At 34.3% G+C, this 24702-nt stretch overlaps 1 protein-coding gene across 1 annotated transcript in view; it reads right to left on the bottom strand.

The window, feature by feature from the left end:
* Positions 1-13987, bottom strand: part of LOC106881908 (rho GTPase-activating protein 26) — a 14613-nt gene extending 626 nt beyond the window's left edge. The window contains exon 1 of the mRNA XM_089355139.1: positions 1-13987. This exon is cut by the window's left edge and continues 626 nt beyond it. Coding sequence (XP_089211265.1) covers positions 11110-13737 — 2628 coding nt within the window. The 5' untranslated portion in view covers positions 13738-13987 and the 3' untranslated portion in view covers positions 1-11109.
* Positions 13988-24702: the final 10715 nt, after the last annotated feature.

Below are 24702 nucleotides of genomic sequence, written 5' to 3' on the forward strand. Positions count from 1 at the left end.
TCATCATCATTATTATTATATGCATTATTTTGTTGTTGGTTTGTGTGGTAAATATAGAAAAAAGCAATTTTTTCTATATTTTCCAGTGTGTTCTTCCTGTTATAAAATTAGGGTTGTGATATGAAGATCTGGCTGCTATATCTAGCAGGTCCTAGTAGTTAATTTTTTTATCAAGTGAATAATTTATATAAAACAGAACTGGTGTATTGCTGGCATTCAAAAATATCAATATACTCTTAATGACAAGTCAAAAGCATTTCCACTCCAAAATTTTTATTTGTGTGTGTGTGTACATATGTGTAATATTCCATGACCATTGTATATATATATATATATCACCAAATACACACTAAATGAAACTTTCTAAAAGCCATTGGTAAGACATGAAGTAGGCAGGTGGTACTCTAGTGACATAAGTCAATGACCCACAATCAAGACTAGTTTCACTGTATTAATTATGCTGTCAAGAAAACTCCTCAATCAAAGCCAAGACCATGAAAGAATATGTTAAACACAATAAAATATTCTTCACTTCCAATCAAAATGATTTCATGGAATATTAGTTGTACTGACTGCCAACCTCCTCCATTCAATGGAGATCAGGGGAAAAATCATTTTATCTTTAAAAAGAGAGTAACTGGCCATAATTTGATAGACTTCACTGGAGATTCTCTTGGTAAAGGAGAAGGAAACCGAAGTTCAGCAAAGTTTATCAGTGATCCAGTACAAATATTCCTGAATTCTCTGCTTCTCAGTCTTTAAAGCAATTTGACAGGCATTATCAAATGAGGATGGGGAAGGTACCACTGCCCTCAGTTATATGTCATTTGATCAGAAAACCGTGCATGACCAGATAGCCAAGAGTTATGCAAACCCAATTTCAACCTAATCAAATGGGAATCAGCATGGTTTTAGACACAGAAGTGACATTCCATGCCCTGAGAAGATAATATAAACTATTAACAAGGCGGTAAGCTAGCAGAAACATTAGCATGCCGGGCAAAATGCTTAGTGGTATTTCATCTGTCTTTATGTTCCAAGTTCAAATTCAGCTGAGGTCAACTTTGCCTTTCATCCTTTTGAGGTCGATAAATTAAGTACCAGTTGCGTACTGGAGTTGATCTAATCGACTGCACCCCATTCCCCAAAAATTTTGGGCCTTGTGCCTATAGTAGAAAATATAAACCACTAACATAATGGGAGAAAGTGCAATCTTTAAAACAAATTTCGGAAAGAATTCTGCGGCAAAAGAACCCCACTCAATTTTCATCATCTTGCAAGCCTTTCTAGAGTTTTCCTTACTAAGAGATCAAAGTATATTTTCATAACGGTGAATTCAACAAGGCAATCCTCTAAGTCCCTCCCTGTTTTCTCTCACCCTCATGAACATGTTCTCTCTACCTTGTTTGTTCCCAGTTGCATCACAAAAATATCAAATAGTTGATTTCAGATAGAGTACATGGACTGAGCAGTTTGTTAAGTACAGCTTACTTCCCATCTGTAAATCCATCATCATATCAACTGAAAACACCCTGATGGCAGAACTTGTCATGATGCTCTTGATCCTAGCTATCTGGCCTCTCCTCAACGACTCCCAGGAAAATTGGAAAGGAATGGAGAACTGGCTAAATTAATCAATTTCAACACATCTGCAAATATGAAATCCCAGTATGTATAGTAATAAAGGCAGTGGAATGGGCTAAAATTCATTGAAGAAGCTAAATTCAAGGTGAAACGAGATCCTTAAGCTATTTCATAATTATTTCAAACCATCAGTACGGCAGACCAATGTGGCAACACCACCAGTGAATTAGGAAGTATAGGGAACTCCAGAATATAAGCTGAAATATTTTATCTAGAGATGCTTTTAGTCATTTGTACACTCAACACTATTCTCTTTTTGTGTAAACATAATTACATATATATTGTTTATTCTAATGTGATGATACATATAAAAAACAATTTTACATTAAACTGAAGGATTAGTCGACACTTTGTAGTACAGATTTATGAATTTTTACACAGAAAAGATTGACAGTGACTGAAATTTTGGCTAGATCAGACAGTCTGATGACACTGAGCAAGATAAAAGTTTGAAGTCACTGTAAAAATTTATATATGTATAATGGGCTTCTTTTTATTAACTTCAGAATATTAGTCTATTATAAATTTACAACATAAATGATGATGATAATAAATTGTAACACTGACACAAGGCCACACAGTCATAAGAGGATAGGTACAGTCAAGCAAAGCTGACTTCACTACTTCACTGCTTCTAATATTAATGACCCCAGATGTTACCCCAAAATTTAAAATAATTATTATCGTCATCATTAACATGGCAAGCTGACAAAATCTTTAGCTCATCAAACAAAATGTTTAGAGGCATTTCTTCCATCTCTGGGGTCGATAAAATAAAGTACTAGTCAAGTACTGTGGACAATGTAATCAACTTGCCTGTTCCCCTAAGAGTTGCTGGCCCTGGATAAAAAAAAAAATCAATAATATTAATATGCTAACTTTTTGTTTTTGTACGTACCTGATGTGTGTGTCACACTTACTTCAAAGAAGTGGCAAAGCGAGAGGACAGAGAGAGAGAGAGTGAAAGAGACAGTGAGTGGTGACGACGTTCGTTTTGTGTCTTTAAATGTTTATCACATCACAAGAGAAGTACATACATATACACATTGTTAAAGCAAAAGCGGGAGAGAAGAGGGACACAAAGGAAGTGAAAGAGACAGTAGATACATAAATCCAAAGAAAAGTTTATACATAGACACAGCAAACATTGGATGTCAATTTCACTTTTCATTACCACACGAGGATAAAATTAACTCACAAATGACTGAGTACTCTACAGACATGCATAATGTAGTTCTCAGGGAGATTCAGCCTCACACAGAATATGACAAGGCTGGCCTCTTTGAATTACAGCTACAACTCAAGACATATATATGAATGTATTTGTGTGTGTGTGTGTGTGTGTAGTTTAGGTTAGTTAAAACATGTTTGCTATAATAAGTGTCACATGGTGGAAATAATCGCAATTACCAAACTTTCATTCATAAATCCATTTATTATTTCATTCTCAATGTTGGTGCATTTGCATCCCTGTAATTTAACTGTTCAGCAGAAGAGACTAATAGAAAAAGCACTAGGCTTACAGGGAATAAGTCCAGGGGTCAATTTCTTCGACTAAAGGTGGTGCTCCAGCATGGCTACTGTCAAATGACTGAAACAAGTAAAAGAATAATACCAGAAAAATGTTCCGTACCACTAAACCAAGGTTCTTTGAATACGTATGATGTATTTTAAGGTTAAATAGTAATTCTGTTTACATTTGTTCAACAGATATCTTGGTTGGATTATATAGTCATTGGTGTTACATTATTACTTTCTATATTCTGTCACTGTCACAAATACTTTTCTAGGCCTGAAATTTTTGTGGGGTGAGGGCCAGATGATTAGATTGACCCCAGTACACAACTGGTACTTAATTTATCGACCCCGAAAGGACTAAAAGCAAAGTCGACCTCAGCAGAATTTGAACACAGAATGTAAAGAAACGGTCATAATATACAAACATTTCTCATAGCATCAGTTCACTGTTTACAGATGCCTACATTTTTTATGTTTTCCATGAATTTTTCAAGGGGCCAGCTAATTAAACTATTATTATTATTGATTATAATTCTGAACGTGACTCATTTTCAATGTTGCTTTCAGGGGACTGAGAGTGGGATATCATAGATAATCTGATAAATACTTTTTTTGAATACATTAAATCAATTTTCAAATTCAAAACTATAAAATAAATGCAATGAAACTTGAACTGTTTAGACTTATAAAACATTAATCTGTTATCATCTACATCATCTTATCCCCCTTGTCACCACTACCATATGCTCACCTAAGTTGGTGATATACTAGTGCATCTTAACCAGTTGGTGGTATACCAGTGCATTTCTGTCTCTTGCTTTGACTGACCCTTTAGTTATTGGTGAGACAGTTTTCTTCACATTTCAAGCACTCGATCCTAACTTGCCATGACCTCAATCTTAGTTCTCATTTACCACCCACCATACATTCAATAAGAAAACAATTATAGCTTTTGATTACACTTCCATCACCAGTATTTCTTACTTTGACATTTAAGCCCCTATTCACAAATAAGTGTTACATGGTTACCATTCATGATGGCAAAGATAAGGGAATAGTGATGTGTGTGTAGTGGGATACTGAAATAATGATGCACAACAAATAGAAAAAACGTGTACAAACATTTACCTAAAATTCCTGTTTGAAGCCAATTAACCTAACTACCAATATATATTTCTTTGTCTAAAAAAACTTAGGAAGGCAATGAAATATGTGGTTATATCATCACATAAAATTTAGTACAAAGGCAGCTCATCACCTTTGAGTCAATAATCCACCGCTCAGGTTTTAGGTTAGTGATTTAAAGCTGATGTTTACTGAAACACAGCTAACTTATTTATAGTATAGATGAGAGCCCTATATCCTAGAATATTGAAAGAAAGTATTTAATCTTGTAAAAAAAGAAAAACACTTCAAATTTTTTTCTCTTCTTTCATTTAAAACACCAAACATATTTTAACATTTTGTATCATTCAGGAATTCAAGATATTTTCAAACCATATTTTCTCTGCTAAAAAACTAAAATAGACACATTCTTGAAGTAAAGATTCAGTTTTCATATCTGTACAATTTTCTGCTCTTGGAAATGTAACAGGAAAAAGATTTTTAGGATTTTTAAGTAAAATGTAGAGTCATAACATCCATCAACACTCTCACTCATGATATACACACATCTTAATAGATTTGATGATTAAGATAGACAAAGAGACAGAACAGGTCTTCATTATGCAGTGTGAAAAATATTTCAACATTACTGCCAAAATAAAATAACTATGATTATAGCAATTATGCCTAACATAAGTTTAAAAATTCAAGTTACACAAATATTCCAAAAATTGAATAGGTAAGGAATATTACAGATATAGATGTGCCTATCCAAAGTAGATACAGAATTTCCAAAAATATCAAAGAGTGTATTAAATTAAATAGAAAAAAAGGCTAGATGTTTCTACTTTCAAGCTTTGGGCATGTATAATAAAGTTAACCCCTGGCAGAAGGTAGGGATAGATTTACTTATACTTCTTGATAATAAACACTCCACTTACCATTCATGTTCTTGAGACATCAATGCCATATGGCCATATTTTCTTGCACCCATTAACCTACTAATACTTCGTACCTTTGTAAGAAATCAAGACTATGAAATTTAAGAGGCGGGGGATGCATTAATTTATGACATTGGAAAATTTCCCAGAAGTGCTTACAGTATGAAGAACATATTAAGTGCAGGCTAACATAATGTTGTCAGTCAAAAGAAAGTTTTAATCAATAAAAATTAAATTTATAATAAAAAAAACAAAGCCATTTGCAAGAATGAAAATTCTGCAAAAAAAAAAAGGGGGGGGGGGGGGGGAAATCAAAACTCTGAAATTTAAACTAGTTAAAAATTGAAGCTTTTAACTAATATAATAAAGTTGGGGGATTTTGATTTTTTAGTTACAGTGACAATTCTGAATGTGTTTCAATCTTATCAGACTTCTCACATGTAATACCAGACCTTAGAATAATCTTTATAGGATAGCAGATATATCTTTGTATGATAATTTTTCATTAAGGCTAATATAGATATAAAACTTTCAACAACTTAAAAGAAAATATAACACTTCATCTAAATGAACAAAGTAAGCAGTTGAAGTTAATATAGCAACAAAATAATGGCTTCTTACATAGAACTCAAGATATGTAGGATATGATGAGAAATTAAGAGTAATTCTGCAACCTAAAAAAACTAAGAATTGGAACTGGATTAACCAGGCAAACAGCTAAGGAATCAGAAGTTCAAATCCAATGCAGGAATTTTGTAGTGAGTCTGCAGATAATATTAATTGTACATGTCTTATTTCAACCAGTTAACAAAAATATGTACCAGATTTTCTGGGAACATTTATCCCCAAATGGAAAATATAGGAGACAACCACTCCATGCACACTCTACAAGAACAGGATCATCAGAAACTTCTTTAAGTTAACAGTATGTACACATTATTATAATGTTAAGAGATACACATTGTTATAGCAGCAACAGGATACTTCAGTGAGGAGTATGGTTCTGGTATCTTGTTGACTATTAATTGAAGAATTCATTAGTAAAAATATTAGAATTTAAGGACTTTTTTTTATAGGACCTTTAAGAAATTTTCAAGATAGGATAAAATAGTATTGAATTGGGAAGTCTTTGCCTCTCTAAAAGAAGCAAGCATAGGAAATCAACTGTCAATATGTTTAAAATACAGATGGTTATGCATGACATGCTAATATGAAAAGAAACCAAGTATTTCTGAACCAAAGATTACCAATAAAAAACATGTTATTTTCATACAATTTGATAAATTTTGAAGAGAGAAAAAAAATTCACACACTGCACAAATGCAACATACCTTTCTTTTCAATACAGCCCTATAGCCAGATTGTTAGTACTTTAGCTACAAACAAATGAACCATATAATATTTTCATTTCAAATATATTTTTGACAGACAGACAGACAAACATTAGTTATATGCCTAATTACTGAATTGAATATTTTGTCTATATATGAATTCTCCAAATTTGGATGTAGATATTAGCATCAATCATCTTGAGAAAGAAAGCTTTCAGAATCTAAAAGATATATTATTTTTTTTTTTATCATTTCAACCCTTTCAAGACCAGAGCAGTCAGCAGTAACCCATATTACAATGGTTGCAAAAACCACTTGAAACATTTCACGCAATTTCAAAATATTTTTACACTCCTTTAATGTTATCTGACAAGATTTGCATCCAAGACAACATGGTTATCTGTATATAGCAGCCATTAAACCAAGTTTCCAGTAATTGTACATTTAAAAAAAACATTAATAGGGATATCAAAATGATTATATAGGCATCAGTTTTTTTGTTTGTTTTTTTCCTCAATCTGTGGAATATTGATTTGTAAAAGTTTTGATACCAATATTGCTATTTAGATTGCTTTTATTTTGAGCAGGGGGCAATTCTGAAAATGTCAAATAGATCATACACAGGAGATGAAAAAAACTGAAGACACCAAACAACAATAACAAATTTCTAAAGATAATAAATGAAAGGGAAATTTAAAATTTGAAAAAGGCCACATCAATATGACTGACTGTCAAAACTCTTTCTAGGTTATGGAGAACTTTGATCTTCATAAGTACACTTTAAAGCTCTATCCTGACTTATTGCACACTTTTGATTGTTCAATTTATGACAGCCTTGAGAAAAGCTGAAGGAAAGATATAAAGAGGGGTTATGATAGACATTGTGCTTTATTTTTTTCATCAAAATTTATGAAAGTTTAGTTATTAAGCAAGACATTTTCACTTTCTTTTCATTGGTACCCCACACTCAAAAAGAAAACAATATTTCTTCTTTAAAATTTGAAAATTGCACACTGAATTAAAATAAGGACTAGATCGCTTTTAATTAGTCACACGGAAAAGGGAGGGAGTAAGCTTGCTCATCACTGACTCTGGGGCTAACAAGGAAATGTTTACAGGATTGTCACTGTTAGCTAGCATGAAACTGGATCCTTTCAACTTTAGTAAATAATATATTTTTAATGTAATTAAATTAAAAAGAAAATCAGCTTATTTTAGCGTCAATTCTTTCTTAAAAAGATCTATCATTAATTAGAATAAGTCAGCTGAACACATGGTTTGTTGAAAACAGACCGTCAGGTAAAAGATGTAAATTATCACCATGGATAATCGCTACAATCTCAATACAATACAAGCACTGACACCCACATGCATTGTGTGCAACTATCGTAAGTTGTCACCCCTCCAATGATCGAAGTAGAACTGTACTCTTTCACTTTCAAACAAGGAATTTCATGAAAACTAGGAGACAAAGTCCTGTGAAGAGTTAAATATATGAATTACATTTTTGAGTATGAAATCAACAGCGAATTCATGTTTTTTTTTTAATAGTTTGTTTTTTTCTTCTTCAATTCACAAGTATAGGAAGAGGTATTTACCAGAATACAGTGTGGATTATGAATAAATAGTCATATCTATATGTATTTAAGCCACTGTGAAATTAGGTCTCTACAAGGGTTACCCTAGTTTTGAGGACTGCATGTTTTAATTTGGGCTACATACTACTTTAAAATTTTAATTTCTTAAAGCTAAGAATTTTATTGAATATCATTTAATGAGAACCAACCGACAGATAATCCTTTATTAGGCAGAGGTAAAGGACATGGACCCCCCCCCCCTTTCTTTTTCTACAGAAACCCATCTTTTCAAAATTTTAATTAGGAATTAAGAGAGGTATGTAAAAATTAGTTCTTTTGCACACACGCACACACAACAAAATGACATTTAAAAGTTTTTTTTCCTTTTTTGTTAATTCGTATTTAGAAAGTGGATCTTCGGTTTGGCTGTTGTTTCTAGCTTGTCGGACTTTCCAATTGGAGAGTACTTAAAAATTGAAGATTTTGAACAACCCCAAAACACGTTTTGAAAATTTTAATTTTCCTCCTCTCCACCCACTTGGCAAAAAATAAAAAAGAGTGTGTGTGTGTGGGGGGGGGGTGGATTAAAATCTTGAAAACGTGATTCATCGTTTAGCTGCTGTTTCTAGCATGCCGAGGTTTCTGTTTACTTTTTATGTCTGCTATTTTGGGAGGAGGGGGTATTTATTTATTTATTTGAAAAATTGAAATTTTACAAATTTTTTTTCGTCAGAATCATCTCCATATTTCGCCCCCCCCCCCAATTTTTTTTTAAAAAGTGAAAAATTAGGAAATGGGGGGGGGGGGGGGAATTAAAATTTTGAAATGCCGATTTTTGTTTTGCAGATTCGGAATCTCCGCAGTCGAAAAGATAGGGTTCTGTGGAAGAAGAAAAAAAAATAATAACCGAAAAGGGGTGCGGCCCATGTCTTTTACCTCCGCCCCTTTGTTACAAACACGTGAATTTACTAGTAAAATGGCCATTTTGATTTATTTTCTAACAATCTACTACTTTTGGGAAAATTTTATACTACTTTTTATGAAACTGAACTAGCAACGATCATGAGGGGGCTTTTCGGCAGTTTGGGATGAAGAAAGAACAACTGAGAGAGAGTTATGGAATGCGAAACCAGTTATTTTGAAGTAAAAAAAAAAAAATCTTTGTTCCGTTGTTAATTACGAAATAGACGGAATTCTGGTTAAAGCACCCCATATAACCCCTTATAATTTTTTTATTTTTTGGAATTTTCTGAAAAGTTTTACAAATTTGTGTTCTACATACGGGAGTCCATATGGAAGTCAAAATCCTGATATGCGTTTGATGCCATATAACTTAAATACTCTAATTTCCATCAGATATAAAATTACTTAACTGAAGAAAAAAAAAATCACTGCTTTGAATGTGAGTTTTCAATGAAAGTTTATCTATTCTTAGAAAAGACGAATAATAACATTTAAGTTTAAAAGTCAGTCAAATTTTGTGCACTGTCGGTGGCTCAAAAGAAGAACTTCACGGTCCCCAAACATGACTGGGCTTACAAAATATGATTAAAGACAAAAATTATCGTGAAATTTACCGACTCGAAGTCATTGCTATTTAGTTTATCTTTTCCTTTTGAAAATAAAGGAAAAGTTAGCAAGCTTTTAGTTTACCAATGGAGAAAGATTTAAATGTTGAATGCGATTATATTTATAGAAGACGTAAGAATAAAAGCTAAATGAAGTAAGGAGGTATCTTCACTGGAAATGAAGAGCAAACTAAACGTAGAGAGTTTGCATCATTATAATAGGTGGGTATTGGAATACCATTATTTTATTGGTATTGTTATTAATTTGTCTGGTGAAGGTAAAGAATACGCACACTACCTGTTTTCGGCGGTTAGGGTTCCGCCGAAAATGGGTGGTGTGCGTATTCTTCACCTCCGTCATTTGTTTTCCATAAACTGCTGTTATATGGAGTCAATGAACGAAAATAATTGTTCGAAAGCAGCAAAAAAAAAAAAAAAAAAAATTAATGTATTCCAGGTAACTCTCCATTTTTAATATTAATTACTTGAGGGGTATATTTATAGATTAAATTATAATCAGTTGGACTTCGACGTATACAGGCGCACACAGGAGATATATTTCATGACTTCCCTCTAAGTCATAATTTATGCATGCATAAATGCAGAAAATATTGACAAAAAATGAAAGTAATAAATAAAAATAAAAAGTTTGTTGCTAATCTTTAAATACAGACATAGAAGTTTTTTTTTTTGTTGCATTCGAATAGGTTTGCATTCATAGACTTTGTAGTATAATTTATTTGCTGAAATATGTTCCTGTTCCCTATAAGCAATATTTCAGGAATCTAAAATTCTTAATAAAAGTTGACATAACTGATTGAATTAAAATTGTTAAAAAGTTACTTTTCTTGTTAAATGTGGGTGGGAAAAAAAAAAAACATTTTAAACCGGAAGTAAAGAAAAATATTGAAAGTGCGGGAAATTATCTGCCCTTGGCTACTACACAGGGGAGGGTGACATGGCATTTTAACCACATTCCACCACTTGTAGAAAACAAGGCAGTGGAAGGGAGAAAAAATAATTTAACTATAATAACGGCAAAGCCTTTCAGTTTCTTTCGCCCCTCGATATTTCTTATATATCACCATTTACAGAGTAATACACCCCGTTAATTTATGAATGCAATTCGTGATTTAAAAGCATACCCACCCACCCACCCACATACACATTATATATATATATATATATATATATATATATATATGCATACTAAGCAAAATATCACTTTGCATTAAGATTGTCTGAATTTTGTTTTAAGGCTATTTTTAAAACATTGCTGACGATAATAGATATAAAAAAAAGTGAACGGTGTTAACATTCCTTCTACCTTTCATAAAAATCTGAAACTGAGAACATTTTATATGAACAAGATTTTAAAAAATGAGAGAGAATGCCAGTCAGCCCGTCAAGGATAAGCCAAACAGAACTAATCAACATACTCCACATAATTCTCAGGTATAAGCCCTGTCACACCATCCAGTGTCCCTTCTAACCAACAAGCTTCCTGCGATGGTTTCACCTGATAGATGAATTGGTTGGCATGAAAAGACAACTCAGAATCATTTTCTGCCTGGCAGTTGTAAAGAGTTCGAACAGTACGTAAGCGCTGTTCAGTCATAGACTTAGACATGGCAGAAGATGAATCTGGAAGGAGCCCAACGTTGCTGCTAGTCGTGCCACTGTGCATCGACGAACGTAAAGCACCTCCCCCAACACTCAAGCCGCCGCTGCCTCCTCCTCCACCACCAGCATACGACTCAGTGGCGTTACGCCTTTTAATACTGCCAAACGTCCCAATATCGCCAAGAGTCTGAATCTTGGATCCAGAGAAAGCAGATGCTGGGGCACTTGTAAACATTGCAGGCATAATAGGGCCTCTACGATTAGAATCCAATTGAGGCGAAGGGTTTGTCGAAGGGGATTTGTAAGAATTCAAGGATTCTGAACTCCCGCTGGTACTGCTACCACGACTGGGATCGTGACCCGTCATATGAACTCCACCAATAGCAGCACCAACTTGACTCAGATGACCGTGTCCAATACCCTGGTATCTAGTTTTTGGTAAATTATGCGATCGCATCACAACAGGAGCTGCACATTTTGGAGAGCCATGATCAGCGAAGGGTCCACTTTTAGGCAAACCAGGACTTGAATTAACAGTTGATGATACATTGCTATAGTGTGTCGCAGAAACAGGAGATGGAGGTATTCCATGACTAGAGGTACCTGAAGGCAAAGCTTGATTTTCCAAGCTTGTCTTTGTGGTAGTTGTACTCTCAGCAGGTGACAATTTACAATCCTCCAGATCATCTAAAAGTCCAATATCTACAGGTGTCTGTTTGAAAATCTCTTCATAGTTTCCTATTAAAATTTCAATGACGATATTGCAAAATTTAATATCCATTATAGCGGCCACAGTCTCTTCTTCGGGCCGCATTAGAGTTGGTCCGAAACACACGCCGAGGTTGGCAACAGTCATAAGGTTGATATCACTCTTGTCTGAAACTCTTTTTAGGTGACTACATAGCAAATCTAACATTTTGAAGTTCTTTTGAGGCAGCTTATGTACAAGACTATGTATATCATGAAATCGCAAAAGTTTAGACTCACGTTTGGCAGCAGTGATAAAATTCTCGTGCAAACGGAAGGTCATCAAAGGTTCTGGTAAAGATCTAAGATAATGTTTAATGGAGCTGGTGATTGTTTTCACTTCCCAGGTTCCAGTGTCATCTAAGCAAAGCTTATCAGCTTTTCGACGATCAAGTCCCATGTTAACGAGTCGGTTTACTTTCGAGTTGACACCAACCAATCTATAGAGACCCTGGTCTGTCAGGCCTCTTCTCTCTATAGAACCGATACATTTATTGATAAACTGAAACCCAATGCTATCCAAAATATAGGTCTCTTCAGACGTTTTGCTGGGAGTTTGATAGGTAGGTTCTTTTCCATCCATAGCATCGAGCCATAAGTGTCGATCATCTTCGGACAATGCTTGGAATGTAAAGATTACAGTTGGCTTGTCAGAAATAGTTATATCAAAACAAAATCGTTTATCAATGGAATCAGATGCTCTCCTTATACAAGACATAAGAATCCCTGTTTCTGGTTGACTGAGTTTGCCAACCATTTGATTATAGGGAATCATAGAGAAAGTTTTATGTTCCTTGAAATAGCGACAGTAGCATTTCGTCCAGTTAGTACCAAGAGCTTTTTTCTCCATGAGAAAGAGGTAACCCTGTCGAGTACAGTCCTTAGGGGCCAGAGTAAACTCACCACGAGAACCTCTGGTCTCCAACATTTTATTCATCAAAAGTTCCGCTTCATCCCTAGTACTATTAAAGTTCTCTCGCGTGTTCTGCAATCGTAGCTGCAGGTCACTCATGTTAGTTTTAAATTCTTTAGCCACTTCATGGCCCTGATGGTAAACAGTTAACCAATTAGATATAAATGTAAGAATAATTTCGACAAAATCAAATTTTTTTTTCTCTTGCACTTCTTGTAATAAAAGAACATATTTCATGGATGCTTGGTAAAAATGCTTACCTTCCAAAACAAGAGCTGCATCAGCCTCTTGGAATGTAGTGTCGTTAGTTTTCGGTTTCAAGTTGAGATAGCGCTCTTGTGAAGCACAAAATTTAGATGTTTGTTTTTCAAACTGTTTCTTTTCTTCTTTAGCTTTTCCAATGTTTTCTTTACGGAACCTTTCCAAAGGGGCCAAAAACATATCTTTTGCTTTATCTAGCATTCTTTCAAATACTTCCTCAATTGCTAAGAAGCAATCTCCAAACTCCTTGAGAGAAGCTGCAATTACTACTTCATCATCAGTTTGTTGATTTCCTATTGTTTCAAATCGAAATTCCTGTAGATTTTGTGAAAAAGCTTTCTGGGCTTTCGACAGATTTCTCGCAGCGTTAATGAGTTCTTTTCCGCAAGCTATCAAGCTTTTGATAGATTTGCTTGTTCTTTCCAATTCTTTTTCATGCTCGTGTAAATTCTCTCGAAAATACGGACTATCTGTTAAACATTCCGCGAATTCCAGCGGTCGCAGTCCCATGATTAATTTTCAATGTCTCTCAAAACTGCAATCTTTACACACCCACTTCAAACACAGCAATCATGGCGGTGTTAATGCTTCTGTGCAATCATCTAGCTTCGCGCACTCCTAGTGACATTCTCTGAAAGCAAAAATGATTGTCTCCCCTTTGATTACGTCCCACAACACCTGACTCCTTACATTCATTTACTCTGCAATCTTTCAATTTCTATGTTGCTAAAGCAAATAATGCATTCCTTCCACATATGCGGATAAATCGATTGTTTTAATTATCTGTTTCGTTTCGTCAAATCGATATTTTAAGAAAAGTGGGGGGATTGTTTTTGTTGTGATTTTGCTTGAGCGATTTTCCTTTTAAATATATGCAAAGCAGCAAAGCTCTGCGTCGTGGTAGCAATTCTGACACTATCATTGACGATAGTTCCTGCTACACATCAGAACCGCTATATTTACACAGACCACACTAGGATTACTAGATAAATGTCTGTTAATTAGAGGATCTGGTGTGTGTTGATATCAAAATCAAAGAGAAATGACAGCATTGTAACTAGAATCTGAACAGCTGGAATAAATTTAGATTAACAGCAGTTGGACGGAAGAAATTCTAGTTCATTTCGACTGCGAAAACTTAGCTTTCAACCAGGCAAGCGATGGATCACCCTATTTACATAATGTTTCTGATTGCTTATGTAATATATTGATATTTGAATTATGATGAATTGATTAATTGATTGATACTCGGAGCTTTAGAAAAACTGTAGTATAGGAACATTTTTTTTTTTTTTTTGTATATATCTTTATTGATAAACGAAGTTTGCTGAACAAGTTAATATGTGTATACGTCTTCGGATTCGTCGATTACATCTGTGATTGGGACGATGGAATATATAACCTTGAAAATATACTGCATTATATATGCGTACAAATATATATACACACACACACAATTTAAAATTTAGGGTTCAGCAAGTATTGCTTCACTTGCTGAACCCTAAATTTTAAATTGTATTTATATATTTACCGATAATGGTTTTTAACACACCGAGTTACTTAGTAAAATTACTAATTATCAATTAATTATTAATTTTTACCCTATGTCTATATATATATATATATATATATATATACATATATAAATATATTATACACACACAATATATATATATTATACACACACATATGGTATTTCCCTTGTATTTTTATTTACTTTTTTTACCTCCCTAAACTGGAAGATTACATATATATATATATATATAATGCTATACAGATTAATTTAGAGAATAAGGTAGTTATTAATGTCATTAACAATAAAATATTTGACATGTGATATGTTGGTAAACTGTTCATGATACCATGTTGCACATTTTTCTTCTTGACTAAAAGCTGGTTTTTATATGTATAACTATAAAATAAGTCTTATGAGTGTTCAGTGAGTGAACAAATGAAAGAAAAAGGCACTCAATACACTTAGTAAGAGTTACATTTATTTTTATTTGAGACAGTTTGATTCAAATAATAATAATTGATATAATGTGTGTGTGTAAATAAGGTATATTTGTGTATGTAAATATATATGTGTGTGTGTGTATATACACACATATCTGAGATGTTGATTTTCAAAACCAATGAATCACTGGACAGTGCCTATGTCATTTAATTACACTCTCTTATTTCTGAGTTCAAATTCTCCTGAAGTCAACTTTTCTTTTCAACAGCCTTCTGAGATAAATTAAATAAACTACCTGTCATAAAGTGGAGCCAATTTAATATTCTTGTGAAATGTCTTAGATGTGAATGGAATTATTGGATTGAGGAATAATTCAAGAGCACTTTTTTTCAAATTTAAAAGGGCACACAGAAATAAAATACATTGGCAAAATGTTTTGTGTTATTCAAAAGAGAATTTTTTGCTCTAGAAGAAAGTGTGTTTTGATTTTTTGATTTTATTGATTTTTGTGTATTTCCAGATCAATAAAATGGAATGTCAAGTGGACAAAACTGAGTATTTTCAACACCATTTACTTTTTGCATCTATCAAAGTGTTAAGGCCACTGAAGCTGCTCCTGAGATTTGTGCTGTGAATGGAAAAGGAGCAATGCTTCAAAGTACCAGCTACCATTGGTTTCCGTGCTTCAAAAATGGGAATTTTGACCTCTAGGATGGATCACACACTGGTCGACCAATTGAGTTCAATGAAGAGTAATTGAATCAACTTCTTTATGAAAATCCATGTCAAACAACCAGAGAATTGGTGGAGCAGGTGAATTGTGATCAAAAACCTTCACTCAATGGGCAAGGTTCAGAAACTTGACACTTGGGTGTCACACACTTTGGATGAAAACAACTAAAACCAACACTCCACAATCGTTGGCAGCTTGCTTGCTCGACATTGCTCAGTGTTTTCTTTACCACATTGTCACTGGCAATGAAAACTGGTGCCTTTGTGTCAATATGAAGCAGCAAAAAGAATGGCTCAGCCCTGGCAAACAAGCAACATCCTCAAAAGACTATATTTTGTGTATGGTCAGACTGGGAAGGCATAATTCATTACAAACTGCTTGAGTGCAACCAAGCACTCAATTCAGAGCTCTACATTCAACAACTGCACCAACTCAATGAAGTAATTCAGCAAAAAAGACCAGATAGGCGAAATGCCATTCTTCTGCATCATGACAATGCCCATCCTCACATCACCAATATGAAATAAGCTGCGATTTTCTCACATTGCCAATAAAAAACGCTTGTGAATTATTCCTCAACGTAATATAAGAGAAAACAATTTCCTTTAGGTTGTTAACCTTCTTTGACACTGGAATTCAGGGATAACTGGACAAAGGATAATAATACTTAAGGTTTGCAGCTGAAAAAGTGTTTCACGGAAATGTTGGTTTTGCAAAAATGAGTGAAGTGGATGGTGCAGGGTAAGTGTAAGTAAGGCAGTCAATGAAGTACTAGAAGAAGAATAAAGCTCTATGTGCATTTGGATGAAGGTGGTATACAATTGCTAGAGCAATAATTCTGCAATACATTACATATCCAATCCAAGATCTCGGTTGGGCCATAGTTTTAAAGGCCGCAAGCTCACATTGTGCCACATCATTAGTTTTGTCATTGTATCTAATTCAGTTTGTTTAGTCAACAACATACACAGAGATATGCATGTTCCTTCAAAAATAAAATCCTTAAAAATTCTCATTATAGCTAGTGTTATTTTCCTCAAATCAAATCCTCCTCAAATCATCATCATTTAACATCCCTTTTCCATGCTAGCATGGATTGGATGACTTGACAGAAATTGGCAAGGCCAGGGGCTGCACCCGGTCCCATAGTCTGTTTTGGCTTGGTTTCTATGGCTGGATGTCCTTCCTAACACAACCACTCTACAATGTACTGCATACTTTTTATGTGGCACCATTACTAGTGCTTTTTATGTGGTACCATTACTTGTGCTTTTTACATGACATCAGCATCAATGCTTTTTACAAGGTACCAGCACCCACACCAATGCTTTTTACATAGCACCTTGGTTTTAGGATCACAATTCTATTGTGATGGACAGGTCTTCTCAAGTACAGCAATGCACCACATATCTCTCCTCTCTCATCTCCTTCATAAGATTCAGCGTTTTGAGATCGGCCATCAAGACTTTGTTCCATGTCTTCCTGGGTCTCCCTCTTCCACAACCAGGTCAAGAATGTAAGACAAAAAAGTAACATCCTAACTACCTGATCCACACTTAGTGAATCCTGCTGAATTAGAGCTTCATCCCATTGATTAATTCACTCTTTCTCCCACTCAACTATAACTATTACCAGAACATTCAATTTTAATTAACAGACTAAACTACCACATGGATACAAGTGTTCACTATTTAAACTTTACCACACATTTTCATCCATTGTTTTACATGGTAAACTATGTCGTCAAAGAAAAGCAAAGCTAATCAAATCTAGGTTCTCTTAAATGTTCGTTCACTTGGCTAACTGCACATGAACAGATAACAACATAAAACTTCTGTCAATGACAAATATTTATAGAAGAATACATACAAAAGACTATGGGTAAATATTATTAACCAATATTACGAGTAATATTTTACACTATATCATTCATGATAAAATAAAATAATAAGAACAATAATAATAACTTCAAATTTTGGCACTATGCCAGCAGTTTTGAAGGAAGGAGCAAGTCAATGACATTGACCCCCAGTGCTTGACTGGTACTTATTTCATCAACCCCATTTGGATGAAAGGCAAAGTCAACCCCAACAAAATTTGAACTCACATAACTGACATGACAAGCAAATGGAAAGAAATGAAATTACATGGCCAATTCATGCAACAAACTAAGGAGGTTGGAAGTAAAGTACACTGGCTTTGGTAGATAGTCAGGAACCTGAAACAGGGGACTGAAGGGAAAATTATAGTTGCTCAGGAACAAACCATGAGGATGAATGTGGCACAAGTAAAGATCTATAAACTCAGTTAAACAGTGAGTGTAGAATCTGCAGGAAAGGAGATGAAAGTATCAATCATGTCTTGAGTATGTGCAGTAGCTTGCACTAAATGAATATAAGCTCAGGCATGTCTGTGTAGGTAAAAGAGTGCATTGGGATGTTAACCAGGTGTGTGACTTCAAGAAGAACGACATTAACAACAATCAATGAGTAGTGAAATAGAGCTGTCTGGGTAAATAGATTTCATCTTAACTGCTTCTATCGTGTGATTATCTGGCAAAGATGCATAATCCTCAGTGACACCAATCCCATCTAAAATGACTAAAATGGTAAACAGAGGGACACTATCACTATTAATTACTCAGCATTTTGTTAGTTTGTAGTGTAGACGGTGGTGAGAGGGATAAACCCACATACACACATGTGTCTATATGTATATGCATATGTATGTATATGTGTGTATACAACCTTCAACAAAGTAACAGTCATGTATACAACTTGAACAGACTCATATCAGTACATAAACAAACGTTCACATGTACACACACGCAGACACATCTACACACTTACCTAAATACTCACATACATACATAAGTACAAACGTACATACATACATACATACATACATACATACATGCATATAGGCATGCACTAGTGCATACGCATGTACACATATGCATTTGCACATACATGTACACACATACATACATACATACATACATACATACACACTTACATGCGTACATATATATCCTGAACTAACTGTTACTTTCTCAGATGCTGCATGGAATTTTGTCAGTGAACAGGTCGCAGTCTCAAAGTGACGAAAATATTTTGGCAAATTAAATTTAAATGTTGAAATTAATCTAATGGTTTTTGTGTGTTTCTTTAATGGCTTATAAACACCTTCCATGCTGGAATTGTTTTTGTTCCAGCACACGATCTCAGATCAGGTCACTTGCTATGCAAGTACATCTTCGTAATATATATATATATATATATATATATATATAATTTTATATAAAGGGCATTAACTGAGTAGTAATGCCTCACGCTTCGAGGGACTAAAGTCAAAAACTACCAAAAACTAAGCAACATATTTACTGAAAGCGAGGGAATGCAGCTATCAAAATTTATCTCTTAAAAACATTTAACTTAACGGTAAACCACTGGTTTCTCAAACAAATACAGAAAAACTGTGAAGTAACCTGCATTCTTTTGTTCATCAGTACACGTATGGTCGACATACATAAAAATAAACAAGAATCAACATACCACGATGTAGCCACCACAGTATGATGACTTCTGTTCATAATTATATATCCATGAAAGAGATTTGAATTTATCCGGTTGCATCTCAGTAACATGTGCTTATACAGAATAATATTCAGCACTGAATATATTCTAATTATTTATAATATAATATAGAATAAATTCTTTATAAGAATTTATCAAGTAGTCAGTGTGAAAAAACCTCATAATGAAAAAAATAATGAAAAAAATTTCATAATGAAAAAATTCATCATTTTTTCATAAATATATATAAATAAGTTGCTTATTTTTTGGTAGTTTTTGACTTATTTAGTCCCTCGAAGCGTGAGGCATTACTACACAGTTAATGCCCTTTATATAAATTATTTATATATATTTATGAAAAAATGATGAATTTTTTTCATTATTTTTTTCATTATGAGGTTTTTTCACGCTGACTACTTGATAAATTCTTATAAAGAATTTATCCTATATTATATTATAAATAATTAGAATATATTCAGTGCTGAATATTATTCTGTATAAGCACATGTTACTGAGATGCAACCGGATAAATTCAAATCTCTTTCATGGATATATAATTATGAACAGAAGTCATCGTACTGTGGTGGCTACATCGTGGTATGTTGATTCTTGTTTATTTTTATGTATGTCGACCATACGCGTACTGATGAACAAAAGAATGCAGGTTACTTTACAGTTTTTCTGTATTTGATTGAGAAACCAGTGGTTTACCGTTAAGTTAAATGTTTTTAAGAGATAAATTTTGAAAGCTGCATTCCCTCGCTTTCAGTAAATATGTTGCTTATTTTTTGGTAGTTTTTGACTTATTTAGTCCCTCGAAGCGTGAGGCATTACTACACAGTTAATGCCCTTTATATAAATTATTTATATATATTTATGAAAAAATGATGAATTTTTTTCATTATGAGGTTTTTTCACGCTGACTACTTGATAAATTCTTATAAAGAATTTATCCTATATTATATTATATATATATATATATATATATATATATATATATATAGATAGATAGATAGTTGCTTAGAGCAGTGCTTATCAAACTATTTGATGTGACGTACTGGCAGTTTTTTTTCAATGTGCCAGGGACCAGTAATATTAATTTATACTGGAAACAATATATATTGTTTCAGTCCTTTGGCTGTGGCCATGCTGGAGTACCACCTTTAGTCGAGCAAATCGACCCCAGGACTTATTCTTTGTAAGCCTAGTACTTATTCTATCGGTCTCTTTTGCTGAACCGCTAAGTTGTGTGGACGTAAACACACTAGCATCGGTTTTCAAGCAATGTTAGGGGGACAAACATAGACACACAAATATAACATATACACACACATACATATATATATATATATATATATATATATATATATATATATATATATATATATATACATATATACGACGGACTTCTTTCAGTTTTCATCTACCAAATCCACACACAAGGCTTTGGTCGGCCCGAGGCTATAGTAGAAGACACTTACCCAAGATGCCATGCAGTGGGACTAAACCCAGAACCATGTGGTTCGTAATCAAGCTACTTACCACACACCCACTCCTACGCCTATAATAAAAGTTGACAATTTTTTTATCTTGTATTGTAAACAAATAATACAATATTACATAAGCATTTTATTAGTATTTTATAATGTTTCTTTCTTTTCTAGACACTCCACGTACCAGCAGCTGATGGCTCATGGATCAGCACCAGTCCACGGACCACCACTTTGAGTCGCACTGGCTTAGAGGATATGTTAACCTCATAAAGGGATGGTTACATCCAAAGCAACACTGGTTCTATACCTAGTGTAGTGGCGCCTAATACCAGTTGCCATTTTGGAGAGTTTATCCATGCATGCGCAGGGACTTCTGGAAAGAATGCCGGAAGTCCCTCATGCGCATGCGTGGTCATCCAATATCCAAGCGTTCCCGCGTCTCTCTACCCCTTTTGCTCACTGGACTTCGTGGAAGCTAGACATCGCAATAGCAGCTCTCTGTCAACTCTAGAATGGATCCACATAGATAACCAGAGAGAAGAGAAATGACTTCCAACCAAAAGGCGACATGCTACCGAGTCCCCCCCTAGTGTCAGCGGATTTCTGCTGTAATAAGATATTTGTTGTGCTGTTTAGTTTAGAGTCTGCATTCCGTTTTCTTCCTTAAGAAATTTAATGTACGGAATTTGAATACACAGGATGGTGTATGTCCACTTCCCCATCACTAGTATTTTGAGGAAATGAAATTTCCTTACAACTATAGCTATATATTAAGCATATAATTCATGTTCAGTTAATCGAACCTATTGTCATAAATTTTAAATGCTGTTTGTGTTAATTCTTTTATACCTGCGTCACACCAAGGACCAACCCCAGAGTTGAATGGATGGTTTAAACTGAATTTTGTATTTGCATATGTACAGTATCCCACTAACATTCAATATAGTCAATGTTGTTTACTTCACTGTGAGCTCTATGTTATTGTAGTTAGCCGTTTCTGGTGTTGATGCACCTTGATTCTAATGAATCCTTATAACTAAATCACACACACATAAACATTTTGAGCAGAGTTCTTCAGCTAAAAGTGACACAAGAGAAATTAATGAGAGACAGTAGAGTTTTACACCTTTTCACAATCAGCATTATACTATCATCCTCAACAACGATAGCCTATCAGCTCTTAAATACTTGCTAGACCATTGCCTCCAACCTGTACTTAGCACCACTACACTCTTCTGCCTAGTTAAGTTTATACTAACCCTTAATTGTGTTTTTTTCCCTCTAGTGAATTTTACAAATATATCAACAGAGTTGCTAAGGAAACTAGGTTGCGCCACTATTATACCAACTTTTTTATAGGCCACATTGAAGAGCAAATCGTTACCCAGTTCACCAGATCCATCTCAAAGCTGTATGGTCATTATATTGATGACTCTGTCAGTGCCACCACCTTCACCAAACAAAAGCTCAATTTTTCTGTCTCTTTTACTAACTGTTTTCACCATGCCTCAGAATTTACCTCCACCATATCCAATACTTCCATTAGTTTTCTCACTGTCTCCATCACTCTAAACAATATTCACTTGTCCATCTTCATTCACTGCAAATCTACTGGCTCCCACTCCTAACCCCACTCTCTTCTCATCCCAAACACATAACCTCTGCCATACAATTCAATTCCTTCACTTTCACCAGCTCTGCAACATCAATTCAGATTTCAAATCCCAATGCCAAAAAACACAACAATTTTTCTCTGATCAAGGATACCTATAATCAGTTATGGACCCAACACTCTGCCAGGCCCTGGCCCTTAACCATGCCATAGCTCTTCTACCCTCTTTATGCATACCTATTCACTGTATTCCATCTGCTCTCATCTTCCGCCCATTCATCCTCCCATTGAAAGAGAAACTCAACTGCAACTTCTGAATTCCACTTTTTGACCCCACAACTGTTCCACTCTTTCTTGTACCATTTCTCTTACCTTCAAAAAAGATAGGAGCCAAAGAAATCTTCTAGTAAAAAACTCCTCAGTGAGCAGTTACACACTTTTAAATGCACTTTCTAATGATGCAACATTTGCCCCCAATTTACCAACACTATAACTGTCACATGGCCTGAGTCACAATTTCACATTACTCAGAACTTCTGTTGTACATCGTCCAATCTTATATATTGTATTTTATACTAACTTTGTGACATTATTGACTTTGCCGATCACTTTTGAAAGTATATTCAAAGCACACAACAAAGTATGCTGGGCCAACCTGTTGCCACCTGCTTCAACACTACAGGCCACTCCATTACTCAGTGTGAGGTATCTGCACACACCATGAATCCACACTTTGAAGGAAACAGAGGGAACAACATTTCATATTTGGACTTGGTACCATGTCACCAACAGGTTAAAATGTATGATTTTCATTCTACTCCTACACCTCCTCATAGTTCATTAAACTATTTCTTATCCTATTTGCACCTCATCTTTTCTGTTCACCTCACTCTTGACTTCACTCTCTTCTCTTCATTCCATTCCCCTTTCCTTCTAATTCTCTAACCCTGTTTCTCTCTCCTACCACTTCCTGTTCACACATAAAGTTTTTTATGGTCCTGTGTTATGTAGCAGTTGCAGACAATTTTTTTTCCTTTAACTTAGAAGGTGTAAAACTTTGTTGTTTTTCAGTAATTTCTCTCTTGTCAACTTTTCCCTGAAGAAGGACTATATTTGAAACAGATTTTTCTGTCCCTCCAGCAAGTTCACGGTACACTTTTCATCAGTTTTGCTAAATTATATAATTCTTGCCAACATATATATATATATATATATATATATATATATATATATATATATATACACACACACACATATGAGGTTGCTAAATAGTTCCTGGCTTTGGATAAAAGAAAATACAGGAGGATCAGTTAATTATGATTTTATTCAACATATTCCCTTATAAGATTCACACACTTCCTTCAGTGGTCCTTCAGTTTTTCTAAGCTCTGTAAAAGCACTCAGAAGGTTGGGTCTAACTTTAAAGTACCCCCTCGTATATATATATATATATATATATATATATATATATATATATATATATATATATATATATATATATATATATATATATATATATATATATATATATATTATATATATATGAGGTTGGTGCATAATTAATGACCATTGGTTTATTCTAAATTTATTCAAAAATGAAGCACCAAAGTACAGTTAAAATGTTTAAATGATTATTCTGGAGTGTAGTTGCCATCTACTTCAATAACTTCTTCCCATTTGCTTAGCAAATGGTCAATTCCACACATTAAAAAGAAAATGACAATCTTTGGACGCAGTCCTCGCATTGATGTCAGTCACAAGGTCATCCAAATCATTGTAGACTTTACCTGCCTGCCAATTTTTTAGTGAATGAATGCCATGATAGTCTGTAGAATATGGTGGGTGCTCAAGTAGCTCCCATCTTTTGTCTTTGATTGTTTGCATTACCCACCATTCAACATATGGTCTCATGTTGTTATGGGGAAATACAATGTGATTCTTTTTGTGAGAATGTTTGGCTTTGACAGCAGTTTCTAAGTGGTTGAGTTGAGCCAGTTAGATGTTACTGTTAATACAGTGCTGCTTTTTTCTATTTCTGTTAGGAATGAGCCATTCACATCTTATACTGTTTTTATCCCACTGTAGCAAACAGATCAGAAGGCTGC

This window comes from Octopus bimaculoides, chromosome 7, assembly GCF_046866305.1.
Source record: "Octopus bimaculoides isolate indiv1 chromosome 7, ASM4686630v1, whole genome shotgun sequence".
Taxonomy (NCBI): domain Eukaryota; kingdom Metazoa; phylum Mollusca; class Cephalopoda; order Octopoda; family Octopodidae; genus Octopus; species Octopus bimaculoides.